Source organism: Labrus bergylta, chromosome 14 (assembly GCF_963930695.1).
Source record: "Labrus bergylta chromosome 14, fLabBer1.1, whole genome shotgun sequence".
In the NCBI taxonomy this organism is placed as follows: domain Eukaryota; kingdom Metazoa; phylum Chordata; class Actinopteri; order Labriformes; family Labridae; genus Labrus; species Labrus bergylta.
The window spans coordinates 21,262,361-21,280,255 of NC_089208.1; the positions used below are offsets into that span (position 1 = coordinate 21,262,361).

Genomic DNA, 17,895 nt, shown 5'->3' on the forward strand with positions numbered 1-17,895 from the left:
GACAAGAACCTGAATCATGACCAGAACACAACTGCAATCTGCTAAAAAAGGGGGCCTACAGAAACTGAATACTTTTGATGTGGACAAGAGAATGATGGTTTTATTCCACAGATCTTTTATTGAGTCAACTTTAAACTTTTGTTTTATCTCATGTCCATCCAGTATTATTAAAGCAGCCAGTAAAGTAATTGTTGGCACTCAGCAGCTTTCCAAATTATAAGGAAAGCAAAGTCAATCTTGGCCAGCTCTGACCATCCTCTTTTTGTTCTTCCCCCTTCTGGTCGGAGGTAAAAGTTGCCCATAACACAGAGCAATAGATCTACATTTTCATGTCATCCTAGTGCAATTAATGCACATCATCAGCTTTAAACCTGGACTGCACTATAGCACTTTATTTATCACTGCTACCATTACATTCTCTTTTCTTGGTTGTGTTCAATCAGGATGTGTTCGGTGTCCTTTCTCTTTGATATGTTGTTTCAACCTACTGCTCTAAATCAAATTTCCCCTCGAGGGACAACCACACTCTGAACTCAAGTGAACTCAATGAGTGGTTGTTATACCTATTCGGGCATTATGTTGTACTTCAACATCTCCTCATAGTTTTTTATTTTTGAATAATTTGACTTATGGGATAAATAAAGCAAAGGTCGCAGCTCCCCAGATCTGTTCGAATGCCAACATAATTAAATGACATCTTCATGCCTTTATGTCCAAATTTTCTTGTGATTCTTTTTTTTTACAGCTTGCCTGCTTTGTTCTTGGTTTTGTTTGATGTCTACTCTTCTATGACAGTTTGTAAGGATTATGTCTGCAGCCTGACTCTTTTTTTTTTTTAAGAGAGTCTGCTTGTGAGGGCTTTTAAATCAACCCGGGAGTGTTTCCATTATTTTGATATTGACCATGTTGTAAGTAGTTCACAACATAACAACTCTCACAGGCATTGACCGTTATCTCTTGAGTGTTTGAAATCTGACCTCAGTCGTAGACAGCCTCTTGTCGCCATTGTCACTACCAATTCCAGAGTCAGGCCCGTGGTTCTTACTGGGATAAAAATCTTCCATGCTAGAAAAAAATTAAAACAAGTTTTTCAGTAGGGCTAACAGGTAAATGATCCAATCAAATATGTAAAGCTATAACATATGTTCATCACATTATGCATGAGTTAGAATGAAAGGAGCATGTGTATGTGTAAATGACATATTTAAATGTAGGTGCATTATGTTTCATATCAGGATTAAACAGTAACAATGAATGTTTTTGTACCTATCTGTCAGTGGCTGTGGAAGGCAACGCTTGCCGAGGGAGGGAAGGTCCAGGGTGTCCGGCTTCTTGTCCATCCTACACGCCTGGATGTTCAGGTACTTGAATATGTGCACTTTGCCCTTCAGACAAATCTGAAAAAATACAAATGCACTGTAAGTTTCTCTTAGGTTTGTGTTGTTTTGACCACTACAGAGGACAATGTTCATTTATCCACTAGATGGTGCAACTGGACGAGGAACATGGCATGAGTGAGGGGTGTGTCCGCGTGACTAATAAAAGCACAGAACACATAGAAACCATAAGTGCTTTACGTCCACATGGTTGAGAGGAACAGAATTACACAATGGATGTACCTGAGCGGGTGGAGACTGCATAGGATTGTTGTCGAGGATGATGTGCTGCAGCTGCCTGAGTTTTCTGTACGCTGCAGGAATCTCTGTGATCTTATTGCAGGAGAAGTCGAGTCGGATGAGAGGCAGATCAGCCAACTCTGCAAGTACAGACGGAAAAAAAAAGCTTTTGTTGAATTTAATGCAACGCTTCCAACATGCAAATGAAAGAGAAAAAAATCTACACTTTGTTATTCTTGTAGGTCACACCCTGTCAGTTTAGTACACCACCCTCAACACTGAGCCAAGTCCACATGGTGCAATCTTTGGGCCGCTCTTCTTTAGGCGGTAATATTAGTTTCATAAACATCTGCACTTCTACTAAGTTGAGGAATTTGAACAGAACTGAAGAAGAAGCTGATATATCCTTACTGTTGGTGTCATCCACGCTAAATACCACAGTTCCCATGATGCAACTCATTTTGCAAAACATTTGAGATGTATGCAAATCAATCATCAAACATTGTTGGTCTCCAAACTGCCTTCTCCAATGTAAGGGAGTGGTTATATTATGTTTTTGACTAGATTAATTGAAATTCAAATGCGTGCAAAGAAAGGGAGAAAACATCTACTGTGCTTAAAACTTTCAACTTTCATATATTTTCTAATCTATTCAGGGTAATTTCAGCTTCACCCAGGGTAACATGACAGCCAACACAAGACAAACACTGCTTAGGTGTTATTCTTGGGTGTTGAGAACTGGTTCACTTGCCAAAAAGTGAAACAAATCAATCATTGGATGTTTCAGAGAGAAACACAGACAAACAAAGTGTCTAGAGTGCTGATCTGACCCTCAGGCAACATGTGGAGACAGTTCTTCCTGATATTGAGTTCTCGTAAGGCGTGCAGCCTCCCGACCTGAGCCGGCAGCACCTGGATCTCATTACAGCTCACGTCCTGCAAGGGGAGACAAAGTGCAAGGAATAAGATTAAAAAAGGCAGTATGGTATGCACAAGTTGATGTGCACTAACAAACACAGACTTCTCACCAGCTCCATCAACTCTTTGGCCTTCCCAATCTCCTCAGGGATGGACACCAGCTTGTTGTTGCTCACAAGCAGGACTTTGAGGGGGAGGCTGAACAAGTATTTTGGCAGAACTGACAAGAGATTTCGGCTGCAGAGAGAGAAAAAACACTGACCTAAATTTCAAATAGTAAACAGAAGCATGTTACAGGGAGTATCGGTGACTGGGAATTGAGGAACTGCCTCTCTTTTATGTATGCATCTTTGACCTGTCAGTGAAGAGGAAACGGAACAAGCTCCTCTTAAGACTGAGCCTACTAAGCCCACGAGACACAGCGGGAAGCAAACTGAAAGTAGAGTTTTAGCAATGGCCCACCTGATGTCAAGATAAGTCAGAATCTGCAGGTTGATAATGGCTTCTGGGATGCACTTGATGCAGTTGTGGTAGAGGTTGAGCGACTCCAGGGGGGCGAACAGACACACCTCAGGAGGGATTTCTGTCAGGCGATTCTTGGATAAATCTGAAAGGCAGAGGAAAACCGAGCCGCTGAAATAGGTGCACATTAAACATATTTGTCATATACATAATAATCTCTGAAGATCTGGGCCCTGTCTATTATGTTTACTTGAAGCAGAGGGATCAATACTTCACTTTGATTGAGCGATGGGCAGCACGCCTTTACATTGAAAACCAGTCTAAGATTACACCAGAGTCTTGGATCTGGAAGGCTGGAGTGCTACTGGCAGAGTGATATCGCAGTATCTCTAATATCGATCGCACTGGGAGTGGCACTGTAATGGCTTTGCATTTGTATGACTCGGTGGAATCTCTTAGAACTCACTGCACGTCTTTTCTCTCTGTACAACCAGTTTCTTTCATGCCCAGTGATTGTGTGGAATAACACTTTTAAGACAGATTCATCTCTCTGAGCTTGATCACTTTGAGTAATCTCTTGATAGAATGATAGAAGATTTATCTACACACGTGATACAGCTTTTTATATATATATATATATATATATATATATATATAGGGGTATAGAGGTAGAACTAAGATATTTTCTACAAGTAAAATTGTCCTGTAGCCTATAGAATGGGCCATTTCATTCTAGACATTTACCGGCACGCTAACTGCTTCATGCGACTAGTAGACAAAGTCACGATCTAAGCTAAATGCTAATTATTTTTAGATAGTCTAAAAAGAGTTTACAGCCATGCTAACTTTTTTTTTGAAAACACAAGTAGGTGGATACACAGCCACAGACACGCAGCTTAATGGGCTTTAGTGAAAGCTAATTACTCTTTAGATAATCTAGAAAGGGTTTGAATCCATGCTAACTTCTTTGTGAGACTAGACATAGACAGAACCATGGTATAAGTTAAATGCTAGTTCTAGCATTGCAACAATTCCACATGACAAAGCTAGCATCCTATTAACTCACAGTTAGTTAACTCACTATATTACCTATTTTCAGTCTTAGTTAGCTAATATCAGCATGCTAACAGTAACACAGTAGCACTAATCAGAGAGCATAACTGTAGCTTGAGGGAGTTTTATTCTTGCATGTTCTTTAAAGCTCCTGTGATGAACTTTAAAAAATTGTCGCCCTGCTTTCGTTTAACAGTCAATTGTATCACTCATGGAAAAATTGTTGCTGGTGGGCACCCTGGTGGCCTAGTAGTGGTTAGTGCTTGCACCCCATGTACAGAGGCCATAGTTCTCAAAGCGGCCCGGATTCAAATCCCACCTGTGGCACCTTTCCTGCATGTAATCATCCCCTTTCTCTTTCTCTCAGATTTCTGACTCTAGCCATTGTCTTATCTCTAAAATGATAAAGGCATAAATCGTTGATGTTGAAAATGTCAAAAGGCCATGCCTGCAGCATGCTGTCAAGCTCTTTGTTTGACACCATGCCCTGCGGCAGCTGTTTCAGGCATTCATTAATAAAATGTAGGAATTATCAAACAATCAAATGTGTCACTGGTGGTTTTGTTTGCTTGTTTGTGGGTCATATAGAGACATCAGTATGAATTTCTATCTGTTTCATAGCCAGATAAAAAGTCCTCACAGGGGCTTTGTGTAAAGAAATCAACAAAATGTTTAACATAGTGAGGGGAGGCATTATCTATACCAGTTGTAATGGAAACCATGCAAAACTTTCAGAAAAAACACTTAGGCCCCCAAAGCTAGCTTATGTTTGTCCTCCAGAAAGTACATGTTAAGCTTATGTTGTAATATTTTGTTTTCTGTGTTACAATATGTTTTGTCAGGATTTGGATTACAGAAATTACACGAGTAGATTAAAACTCATTTATTTTAATGCTAATTGAATAAAGGACACTCTGCAATCAAAAGTGTAACATGGATAGTTATGACCTAACACTACAGATCATGTGCTCTGCTTAAATACTGAAGCCAATTTGCTGCAAATTCCCGTCCTTACATTGATGAAGAAAGTATGTGTGCTTCTGTGCAGCAACAGAATATGATTGTAATCTCTGCCCTAGTCGATGAATATGCGTGCAGCCTCTCTCTCTCGCTCTTTCTCTCTCGCCCAAGAAAGTCAAAGAAAAAGAGGACACACAGACAGATACTGGTGGTTAGGCTCATTACTTAACTGTCAAAATCCAGGCCTTTCTCATACCCATACATCACATTTAAAATCTCAATATAGGCCGACATCATCGACGGGACTCATGCTCCCTCTGGAGGTCTATAATTCATGCGTGCCTTTTGATCATGCACAAAGCTTGGTTTAGGCACTTTATTCCTCAAGGTTGCTGAATCACTCACACAGCACTCACTGTCCAAGACATTTCAAAGCATGCACACTTGCATACACACACACACACACACACACACACACACATTTCTTTCTTTCCCTACCTCTCATTGAGTCTTATTGAATACATCTCACACAAACAACCGGCATGCATTTTAACATGGTAATCTGTGAACAGCACATATAAAGACTACCTGATATTGTGTAGATTTCACCTTCAGACACATATTGATTAAGCAAGTTGTGTGTGTGTGTGTGTGTGTGTGTGTGTGTGTGTGTGTGTGTGTGTGTGCCTGTGTCTGTGTGTGAAAGATCTTGTCTTCTGAATTATCTCTGGGTGACATGATAATTAGAGACCTATGTGGGAAGCTGCACAGCCACAGATAAAAACAGCTTTCAATTATTCAGTCCCGCCTCACTAAAGTGCTACATCCATGATGCTGGGAAAGAAAACACAAGAGAACCTCCATCTCCTTAATGCATGCAACTACAAATAGCTACCACCCGTTATTAAACAATTAAGCTTTATGTGCTTTAGTGAAAGGAAACACTAACCTACTGATAAGAGGTTTCTGTTTGCATGGATGGTAAAGCGTAAAGAATTCACACAATGACATATCAGCTTTTATTCAAACAGAATTTTAAAGTACTTAAGTTTTTTTGCGACCGATAATCCCCTCTCTGTGAGGTTATAAGGCGTCATGGGGAGAGCAGAACTATGTGTCACAGTTGTGTCAGTCTTTAAATAAGCTCTTTTATGACAGGCCATGCATGAGCAACAGCGGAGCAGACAGGCTCCACTCTGTAGTCGTGTCTCTGAGCTCAGACAGCAGAAAATAAGCAGAAGTGAGAAGCAGACCATGAGACAGTCAGCAGCACAAAAGGGAAAAAGATATGCCCAGAGGTTAAGGGAAACAGAAATTACCACATGGGGACAAACCAAAGTCGAGGTCACGGGCAATGCTTGTTTTCCATTAAGAGAAAATTGTGTCGCCCCCCTGAGGGTCGGACCTTGATGCTGTAACCCAGCTGCATGTGGACCACTGTCCAACCTCCCTCCATCCCTCCCTCTATCCACACCACAACTGGGAATTCTTCTGGAGCAGTGGAATCATTTGGGTCGATTGGCGATGAGGGGAGGTGGGTGGAGGCAGGCTTTGTGAGCCTTTCCATCTCTATCCCCTCGCTCCCTCCTCCATCACAGGCAGTGCACCATCTGCAGCCCACAGTGGGCCTCTTATCCTCCTGCTGGTCGCCCAAGAGCTCCCGCAGGACAGGCACCGCCAGGCAGACGAGCCCACATCCCCTGGCTCCATCTCTAAACTGCACCCTCCTAACAAATCAGTAATCCATTTATTAATGTTGCCTATGCAGATAGTGTGTGTCTGTCTTACCATGACACAGCAAACTCTATATTTACTCCCCAGTGCAAACTGGAGGAGTCTCTCTCTCTCTCTTTCTCTCTCTAGAGACATTTTTGAAAGAGGCAGTATTAGTTTAAATATTGCATTTAAAAAAAGATGAAATTATGTTTAAAAAAACAGAAGAAAAATATCACATAAGGTTCACAAATCCCAGAATCAAGTGCAAATAAATGGTAAAAATCTTTTGACTCGAAGGTTCAATTAAATGAGGAAAGGAACCTGACAAAAACGTGATTAATTGGGGTTAATTATGTGTGCCCTGCAGCAGACGTGACCACTGTGTCTTTCTGGCAGGTTATGGGGGGTGTGGTCTGGAGTACAGCTGGGCGTTCAGAGCCAGACGCGTACCTTCTGTGAGCATAACGTACCCCATGTGATGTAAATGAGGAATTTGATAGTCAGTCAGATAAATCCTTCTGCAATCAATCTAGACAAGCAGATTCTAATGTAAGCCCGAAATCAGGTCACTCTAGTCCGAGGTCATGTTAAGTCTGCAACATAAAAGGTATATTAATGTTGTATAATGCTGCTGTCATCAATGATTTAAAAGTGTAGATGTAGCGAATCAATAGATCATTATCATTGCATATGATAATTCAGGATATGGAAGGGCCATGTAGAGTGAAAACTGAAATAGGATCCTAGTTTAATTTGAAACACAGTATTTGATAACCCATTAGATTAGCTGAAAGCACTGAAAGCGAAAAACTGCTACACCTTTCTGTTTTATATGGTTTAGCACACTCAACTTAAATTTTTAAGCCCTTAACCACTTTCAAGCTTTATATACTGTAATATAGAAAATATTATGAGCTAACACTTTAAAACTGTCATTTTAGCATTTATTGTAAGATTATGGGATATTAAAGGACAATTTTTTAGCTAACAGCTTTAATTCTTAGCTAAAAGTAATTTTAGATAAGAAGGGGCTGAATTCTATAATGACTGCTAGCTAAGAATTAAACGCTTCCTATCTTTTTATATACCAAAAGCAAACTAAGCTTTAGGTTATTTCTTAGCTAACTAAAAAAAAAAAGCTAGGACGTGATTTAACCCTGACATTAGCTATTCTGTTCTATCAGGTTATGAAATATGTTGCTTTAACCTGTAATATAACTTCATGTCTCTCTGGATTCTCAAATTGTTTTTTGTCTTACTAAGTAAATTGAGCAATCAAATTAAATAACTGCTAGCTAAGTGTAACAGCCTATGGCCTATCTTTATGTTTACCAACAGCGAACTGAGCGTTAGCTTTTCATCATATTTAAGATTAACAGGCAAAAGGTTTATTTTCAGCTTGCCTTGCCTTATTGCCAACAACATAAGCTGCTGCTGACATGGTTATAAGTTAATCAATATGTTGATTTTACTTGAAATATATCCCAAAGTCCTGCTGGATTTTCTTCCTTCATTGTCTTTTAACTAAAAGTTAAATACAGAAGGGGTGAAATATCAAAGTTTGTAAGATTGCCTTCATTTAACAACTTGCAACCTGGAACATAACAGTATGGAAAACAACGATTCAGCTTCCGTCCCTGTGTATGACATGAGAGGCAAATGTCTTCTGTGTAAATATGGTGAATTTGCATTCGATTTCAGAAAAAGGGGGTAGTTATACGCACATCAGGTTGGTGCAGGGCAGTGCAAAAACAGCAGACTGAGGAAGAAGATCATTCAGACCACTGTTCAAAACTTTGTGACTGTGATAGAATAAACTTTTTGTGGCATTCGAGCAAGTTTGTGTGGACAAATCTTCTTCCTCAAGATTCTATTTCAACAATGATAAAATAGACTTGCAAGCCAATGAGGCCACTTTTCAGCGTTTACTATTCAGGTTGGTATCCTGGGCGGCTCAGGACTTGTGGCCGTCTAAGGTGTCAAAGATTCACTGGCTGCGTTCCATCCAAAGAAGCCCAGTACTAAGCCTACTGAGTCCTCTTCGAGTGAGCTGATAGATAATGGTGTAGTTTTTTGGGCCGGGCACACACTTCTGTTTGAGGTTTGGCCCGGGGGGAGTCCCTGGATCAGCTGTATTTGCACAGCTTCAGTGTGGGGGGGTTGTCTGCTGGTGCTTTTATGGGGCAATTCATTTTAACTCTTGTGCTCAAGGTCAGGCACAAACTTTGTCCATATCTAGGCCAAGCTTCACCCTTACACAGCCTTTACTTCCCCTCAAGCATTTTCGTCAGTGCATGCTAAGCAGCCACATACTGACAAACACACACAGTCATACACAGACAGATTCATCCACATACACAATTATACATTCACATACACGGACACAATATAATAAGCACTTTGAAATACAATATGCATGTTCTTGAATTCTTTCCAGTTGTTACTTGCCAACATATTTAATTATTTTAGGGAGTCAGTCTAGGTGTTCATAACTCTTTCTCACAATCATGTGTGGAAAACACAAAATATCTAAAAACAACATAATAGAAATAGATAGAACAGTATGTATTTCTAAACACATTTATGTCTTTCTTATTTTAATCACATAGGTACCGTACCCTTATACCTGCACCTTTACTGACTAGGATGAATCCAAAAAAAGCTTCTTCTTTTTTCACAGCTAAAATTGGCACCAACTAATCTGAAAGTAACTGATAGCTAACTTGAGCTTCATCTTACTGCACCAAAAAAAGTGTGTGAAAGCACTAACATTATGTTTCTTAAGTGTTTAAGTGTTGATCTAAATGCTCAACAACAATGAATTTCTAATTTCTAATTTCTCAGCCTTTGTAATTAGCCGTATCTTTTGCCATCACGTCCTATAAAGCGTTGCTTGATTATCAAAATAAAGTAGCGAACGACTCGTAAATCAATAATGATACAAATGTCATGTTGCCTGATTAATAAAGCCTTTGAGAGTGTCCACCATTACAACCCCTGGAAGATAATTCATGCCTGGAATTCAATCAAAGATCAGCACAATCATCAAAACTTTTTGAATTTACATCTCTGAACATTTAGAGTGCAGCGTCATTATGGGCAGCACCCACTCCAACTGGTTCCCTGTTCAGTCTGGAGTGACACAGGGGTGTATCATCCCTCCCATCCTCTCTCTGGTTACCACTGACTGAATCATCAACAACACCACAACAAATAACAACCTGTTCTCTTACTTGGAAGATCTTCACTTTACAGACAATCTTGCTCTCCTCTCAACCAACCACGCCAACATGCAGACTAAAACCGACAGGCTCAAAACTTTGCAGACAGGTGGGGCTTTAACACCTCTGAAACACAAGTGATATGTGTTAACACCACCCCTTCATGACCTATCCTTGTTAATGAGGCACCACTAGAGTTTGTGAAACACTTTACCTATCTCGACATTCTCATTAGTAAGGACAGCAGGCCCAAAAAGACATAAAAATCTAGACTAGGAAAGGTTAAAGTTGCTCTTTCCAAACTCCACTCCGTCTGGAGATCCAAGCAATAGAGCCTCATAACATGCTAACATAAGATGCTCTTCTACAACAGCAATGTCACGTCTGTTGTGCTGTGTGGCTCAAAGAGTTGGGACGGGCTAAAATCTGACAGGAGGAAAGTGGAAGCTTTTGAGAACGGATGCATCAGACAAACCTGCAGGATCTTCTGGCCTAACAAAATATCCACCAATCTATTCTACAAAGAAAACAGGTAGCCAGAGCATAATCAAGGAAATCACATACAGATGTTTAAGACTGGTAGATGGTGTGTTATGAATGGATCATTAAACTCATCTAAAGATGGACACCACTGAGAAAAAGAAAACCTGAGAGGCACAAAACGATGACACAGGAGCTTGAAAAGATGAAACTGTTATGAGGAGATGAACATCATGCTGCCAAGGTGAAAGAGCAATGGATGTCCAACAGGGGATGAAGACGAGGAAGTAAGTAAGTTGATTGATTTAAAAAAGTGTAATTTACAGATAAATCTATGACGATATAAATGACTTGTCTCTGCACATGAACCACTACCATTTGAAAACTAACATGTTCATATTTTCTTCATGTAGCATCATACCCCGGCCTCTTGTCACTCTTTGTTCTCCCTGTTCTTACCCATGTATTTAGCAGTGGCAACATGACATGGGATAGCAGGGGCATTGTGTCCCTGCTGACAGGTATGTATATGTCTTGTCTAGACATGCACAAGCACATGAAAAAAGGAGCCCTGAGGGAAGAAGCGCCAGTTGGGAATGTAGATTTTCTTTCAGGCTATTTTCATGTTGCTAGGATCCTATTCTTTATGTGCCATGTGAGATATCTGTTTCTTGGGGGCAGTTTCTTTTCAGTAACCACCCAGCGTCTCCCTTTGTTCACAGAGCACCTATGACACCAGAAAAGACAGGACAGGCACCCAGAATATTAGACTGGATTTCAAATAATATAGAGAACAAAGTATGAGCAGCACGATGCAGTGTTGTGTTGATCCTTGTTGCAAAGGCCTCCATTTGGATACGTCGACTGGCAATGTGAGTATTCTTTAATGAGCCGTGACATTTTGTGTATTTACACAAGTCAGTTAATAAGTCCAAGAATGCCAACATGTGATACTTGAGTCCTTTGTAGAGAACGTCCTTCACAGGCTGCGATTGGAGGACTTCACTCCTCAGGAATGCAGCAGGGAAGACGCATTCTGACTTTGTAAAAATTCTCTTTGTGTTTCAACTCAAAACATGGAACATTCATTTCACCACCTGTTCAACAAGCTGGTGCACTTCAGAAGTTTGGACATAAAACACTGCACACGGGGCATCTTGCAGCTTTTGGATTCTTTTTGGCTGTCGAATCACTCTCGCATGAATCCTCGGTTTGGTTGCCGACAAATTTTTAAAAAATCACACTTTCTGATCTTTTCTGTGACCTCACATTTGGACCTTTTTTTTGGTTGTTAAATATCAGACCAAATTCTTCATCGCTGATGCAAGAATGTGCAAGAAGGCAGTGGATGGAGTGTGAAGAAATGATCTGTTCAGCCTCCACTTGTGGTACACGCAGAGTGACAAAACAAGAACAGAAATAAACCTAATATCCTGCATGACCTACATTCTCAAATATACTGTAAATAAGTCATTATCTCCCCCTAGAAAGCCAACAAAGTTTTGGGTATAAAATATTTGTCTTATTCCTCAGAGCTAAGCACACACAGCGAAGCAGCTCTGTTGTGTGTCAGTGAAGACGCTGCATGGTGCTGCAGTGTCTCACGCTGCATGTGTCTTGTACCCTCTGGGGCAGGGTAATGGCAGGCTGAGGCATGCTGGGATATGGAAGTGAGCATCTGCCCAGGTTGATGCCCCATCTCCTTAGCCCCTCTCCAAGGTTGGGGCAAGCAGCTCGGAGCTCCTTCACTTCCCCCCCATGGGAAAACAAACTGAGTGGAGACAAACTGCCAGTAAGCACATTGCAAACAAACACCCATGTGTGAGCCGGCCTCTCCCTTTTCTCTGTGTGCACACACTGCAGCCTTCTGCCGCTCATTAGTCAGACGGAGGTCTCTCGGAGCCGTTTTCAGTTAAGACCCCTCTGCTCTATAAAAAAATAAAACATTTAACTCCAAATAAAAAATAGCAAAGGGCTGGATTTAATTCATAATCACACCCACTTAATGGCAGGATAAAATGCTCCAGATCTAAAACCTCCACAGACAAACAGCTTAAGATTGTACAAGAAAATAAGAGTGCAATGACATTAGCTATTAAAATAGTTTCTCAGATCAATGGGTCATTTCTTCTCTATTAATAAAACTGAAATTGTTCCGGAGAGGGGATGAGGAAAAGTACAGATGAAGCACTGATCAACATTCAAAAACTTCAGAGACTGCAAAGAGAGACCTAAAAAAACAGACTGGATAAGAATGTTAGTTAAGCTGGATATAAGCTTTACTAATATTCAGGTTGTAAGGCTTCTGACTGAATGAATACGGTGAAATGTAGAGGCAGCAGGCAGCAAGATTGTAAAGCTGATGTATGGGGTGGTGCTGTCAGGCGTCGCTCTCTCTTTGCACGTTTAAAAGTGAGACTTCCCTCCAGCACACCTTTTTATTCAATGCATCCAAATGAAGATGTGAAAAAAAAAACAAGAGAAAAGACGGCTGCATTCACCATGAAGGGATTAGTGTTAGCAAGAGATGAAAAGGTGTGACAGAAATGTGTCATATCTGTTTTCATTACGATCAATGTTATATGACGTGCACTCATGATAGCTGAAACTGTATATGTGGGACTGTCTTGCTTTGAGAGAACGACGCACTGATCATTATTACAGTGTATTACAAAAAGCTGTTGTAAATTCAGCCCGGCAGTCCAGAAATAGTGCACACTAACTTCCTGTTCTATGTAGCTCTCATCTAAAAGACAACCTGTGCTGTGCTGTGCATAATATTTAGCACTTCAGCTCTTCAGAGCATTTGCACCTCAGGTTTTTCCACACTTGTCAGACACAAGCAATATAAACTTACATCATTGTGTCCGAACAGATCGCTGTGTGTGTGTGTGTGTGTGTGTGTGTGTGTGTGTGTGTGTGTGTGTGTGTGTGTGTGTGTGTGTGTGTGTGTGTCTGATCCCTTGCATTATCTATTGATATTTCAAAAATAGTGTTAAGTAAACCTGCTATTTGTCCCCATCTTGACAGGTTTTAAAAAAAAAGGTTGAGCGCAAACTCTTTGAGCAGAAAAAAATTGAAACCCCTTGGGGAAAGGGCTCAAATCAGAGGCTTGCCATAAGCTGCAAATGGTGGAGAAACACCAGATGGTATATGTGGACATCTCAGAGGGCAGAAACTATCCCTGTCAAATCTTGTATAATTGAGATGTCAACGATAACGACAAAGAGTGATTTATTATAATTACAAAATAAGCCCTTCCTTAAACCAGCGTGTCTAGTACAAAATGAGTAGCCTATAGAGTAATAGCCTTCAGAGGAGGTGAGTCTGACTGACCTCCTGACTATATATTGCAGAAACCCAGTAAAAATGCACCACAAAGGAAATGACACAAAGATATCAGCCTGCATGTGAAACCAAAAAGCAGACCCACGTCTTGCTCCTCTTTGATGCATTATGGGGCTGTATGGGGAATGGCAACCCAGGCAGGCGTGCAGGCAGGGGGGGTGAGGCTGCAAGTGCTGCATCTTTTGTCTGGTTGTGCCGAGGAGAGAGAAAGAAAAAAAAAGGTAGAGCATGAAGGTGTAGCCTATCACATGCTCAGCGCAAATGATATTCAATGAGCAAGATTTACAACCAAGCCTCTCGGTTCATTCATATTCTGCACGGCAGCAGCCCTGAGTGGCAAATCAAACTGCGGCTCGGTGTGCAAACCGCTGCACAGCGCCCGGCTTTGGGTGCGCCTCATTCATGTGTCTCCAGGGGGGTCGGGGGGGGGGGGGAGAGAGACTGAATGCTTCTGGCGTCGACCAAAACAACCACAGCCGAGCCCCTCGTGCAGTAAAGTGGTGTGATGTATGAGACTTGAGTCGACAGTAATTACTACCAGGGTGTGTGTGTGTGTGTGTGTGTGTGTGTGTGTGTGTGTGTGTGTGTGTGTGTGTGTGTGTGTGTATGTGCATTCACAGAAGCCAGCCCAGTGCACGCTATATCCCTTTAAATGTTCTCACCTATATATTAATGCGCTCAAATCATCAGACAAAAAAAAAAAAAAACGCACGCACAATGCGGACGTGCTGCTTTCAAAGACACCAACGTACATTTCAAATAGAGGCACATTGTCTTGGTCTAACTCGTGGGTTTCCCCTTTTGGTCCCACGCATGCACAGCCACCCACCTGCTTGTGTTGTATCCGTCAGATCGAAGCTCATCCCCGGGTACTCCCTCAGCTTCCTGCCGCTCAGGTTGAGGATCCCGGAGCAGACCGCATCCTCCAGAGCCCGGTCCAGGCTGCGGGCCGTGTGGTGCTGCTGCTGGTACTGGCTGATGCCCGGGCTCCAGTGAGGTCCGCTGGGGCAGTGATGGCTTTGTAGAGCCGTGACAGCTCCCACACCTCCCTGACTAGACGCCATTTTCGTAAAAAAGAAATTACTCTTGCTATAATAACAGCGCACAGCGGCAGTTTCTCCGCCCATGCGCATACGGGGTACAATCCCGGGACGGACGCTAGGGGATGGGCTTCTTCTGAGGTGGTGCTGCTGCTGCTGCTGCTGCTGTTGGTGGTTGTGATGGTGATGATGATGATGATGATGATGGGGATGGTGATCAAGGTTTGGTGGCCATTTTAGGCTTTACTCTTCCTCCACCTGCTCATGGTTAACTCCCAGCAGGGGCCCCAGTATACAGACAGGGGGCAGGGGGCCCTAATTGATAACATACATTAAGGTTTCCTTACATTCAGCCCTCAATGTCTGGAGGGCAGTTACTGACAATTTATGATTAATCACAATGTTTAAAACAAAATCAGAGACAGTAGGTCTAATAAAAAAATAAAAAAAGAGTAATTACGGTGTCCATGCTTTATAATACTACATGACATTTCAGAATGAATTGCGATATAGGAGATTTTGATTTCATTTCAGCTGATATAGTTTAACAGCTGTAGCAGGATTATTCAATAACTTTTTTTTTTTTTTTTTTTAATGCCAGAGTTGCAAAAAATAAATGCCAAGAATCCAGATGTATCATTTTATCATGTCAGACATTTAAAGCTCAATGAGCTAACAATACACCTTTTAATCGTATTACAACTTTTGCTCTGATGAAAAGATGAAATGTTGTACTCAACATACTGGTGGTCTACTTTTAATTTAGTTTGACTCTTCTAAAACCTCTTTGCTTAAACTGCCTTGGCTTTACGTTTTGATTTCGCTGCATTAAGAACAGCCATAAAAACAAAAGGGCTATAAAATAATAAAAAAAATAAAAGTATTAAAATAATTTAAATGGTGTAGCTCCATGTGGCTGAATCAACAGTATGAGGGCAGATCTCTTATTAGAAGAACATATTTGTAATTCAAACTTTCTTTTAAATGTATATCTTTTCATAAATAGTTAAAGGGCCTAATTCAACTCATATTGGTCCTTGTTTGGCCCACGTGCCACACATTGAATAAGTCTGTTCTTCATTTTCCTTGTTAGTGAATACACTGGAAGAGTGAAGAATATCAACAGTGACTAAAATAGTTCTCCATTTATTCTGACATAACTTCCACAGCTGCAGTACTCCAAGTTTAATGTATCAGGGTCCTACTTCTCTGGTCAGCCTGACAGTGACTCTTGTCAGCCCAACTGGACCTCAGATCTGCCCGTGTTTGAACTCTCAGCCCAAACTGTCCGTTAAGTGTCTCTCTGGTCGACCACGCTGCAGCTCTGCTGAGCTGAGGACTTAAGTATAGCACCAAATTTGACAGTTGACCTTTAATGGCCTTTAACTCTACCGTTGAATACTTCTATTGGTGACCTTTGCAGTGAAGCACTCACACTGAACAACCTCCCATACCTCAAAGCTCAACTTTCAACACATTTGACTTCATTAATCAAAAACTCCTTCAAAACACATGTTCTGCAACTTTTGTGTGCTATTTTTTGTTGGTTTATTTTTTTATAATCAGACTGTCTTGATTTGTATCATGCATGTTTGGAATTAACCAACACACTGACATTATTCATGCCGTATAGAACAAAAAGATGGATGACTTGACAGCTCTCTTAAAGTGTAACAAAAACTTTAGGAGCTCTCTCCTACTTACTTACAGTATAGGTCATTGACTCTGCCTTCTCACTGTTAAAGGAGCAATATGTAAAATATCTACTGAATTAAATCAGAATATGACCTCACTATATCATCAGACGTTAAGAACTCCCCACTGTTTGCCACATATGAGACCAGTTTTCACAGCAAACCAACAAGTGCTGGAAGTGGGCAATACTCAAAACAGACTAACTGGTGAGTATATGCGTCTATCTTGTAATAACTTATTTTGCTGATGACTAACTTGTGTGTTTTTGTAACTCTGTGCTTCACATTAAACATGATAAGCAGGTGGAGTAGCAGAGAGAGGTCTGACGTGATTACAAAAAGGAAACAGCAGGTCAAAATAAAGGTAACAAGTTCACTCCAACTTTGACCAAAGAATGCGACCATTTTCATAAACAGATTTCAGATCCATAGCCAGCCAGTCTGGACGTGATCACAGGAAGTAAATTGTTTTAAGAGTGAACAAAGAGATTGGACAAATGGTTGAGAAATGCCCCAAGGATAACTTCAAAACAGATTAAAACTTATCCTACACTTTAAGGTATAATATAGTTTTACCAATTGCACCATCTTTCTTTGAAGTGGGCTCCATAGAAAACCCTTTAGGGGGGAGACACATAAGATTCAGTCTCCTTCAGACTAAAACAACATTAGATTAGATTTATGAAAATAACATCAACTCCAATTTTACAGAATAAGAAATGAATCCTTCAAACAAAGGACCACGATGTCTGAACATGGAGGAGGCTGTGACGTTTTGGGGTTGCTGTGCTGCCTCAGGCACTGGCGCTTTGAATCTATGCAGGCAAGGCACAGTGAAATCACAAGGCTTTCAAGGCACGAGGAACAAAACACAAACAGCCCAGTTTCATAAAGCTACAGTAGCAGGTCATAGGTCCTCCAGCAGGATAATGGCCTCAATGTCCAAAGAATGGATGAGAAGAAACATTGGACCATCTAAAGAAGCCTTACCCCTTGTCTGAATTCCATTGAACATCATGTGCAAATATCTGAAACTGGATAAGGAACGCAGCAACTTAAATATGCAAGAAAACTGGAGCATTGGTCTCAGATAATACCAGCGGAGAAGAGAACACATTCAGAGATAAAGAAGATCACAGCTGGAGACACTAAAGCCATATATAATGTAATAGCCTGAATAAGAAGTTGTAATTCAAAAATGTAACCAATATATTCTGCTGAATAAGACTGTGGGTCTGATGTTCTCTGTGCATGGATCAAAGTTTTGGAACGTATAATTTATTAAAGGCTCAGCTTTTCTTAGATACAAGTGGGGGGGGGGGGGGGCTCCAAGGGGAAAAGGTTGGGAACCACTGCTTTAAGGAAATGTCATTTGCATTGTATAGAG

General features: G+C 41.0%; 1 protein-coding gene across 1 annotated transcript in view; it reads right to left on the reverse strand.

Moving 5' to 3' along the window:
- The window catches only part of lrch2 (leucine-rich repeats and calponin homology (CH) domain containing 2), a 37,455-nt gene extending 22,327 nt beyond the window's left edge, over positions 1 to 15,128 (reverse strand). The window contains exons 1-7 of the mRNA XM_020633291.3: positions 14,604 to 15,128; positions 2,997 to 3,141; positions 2,645 to 2,771; positions 2,447 to 2,552; positions 1,620 to 1,756; positions 1,267 to 1,397; positions 978 to 1,065 (exon numbers count right to left, since the gene is read on the reverse strand). Coding sequence (XP_020488947.2) covers positions 978 to 1,065; positions 1,267 to 1,397; positions 1,620 to 1,756; positions 2,447 to 2,552; positions 2,645 to 2,771; positions 2,997 to 3,141; positions 14,604 to 14,907 — 1,038 coding nt within the window. The 5' untranslated portion in view covers positions 14,908 to 15,128. The remainder of the gene's footprint in view (positions 1 to 977; positions 1,066 to 1,266; positions 1,398 to 1,619; positions 1,757 to 2,446; positions 2,553 to 2,644; positions 2,772 to 2,996; positions 3,142 to 14,603) is intronic.
- Positions 15,129 to 17,895: the final 2,767 nt, after the last annotated feature.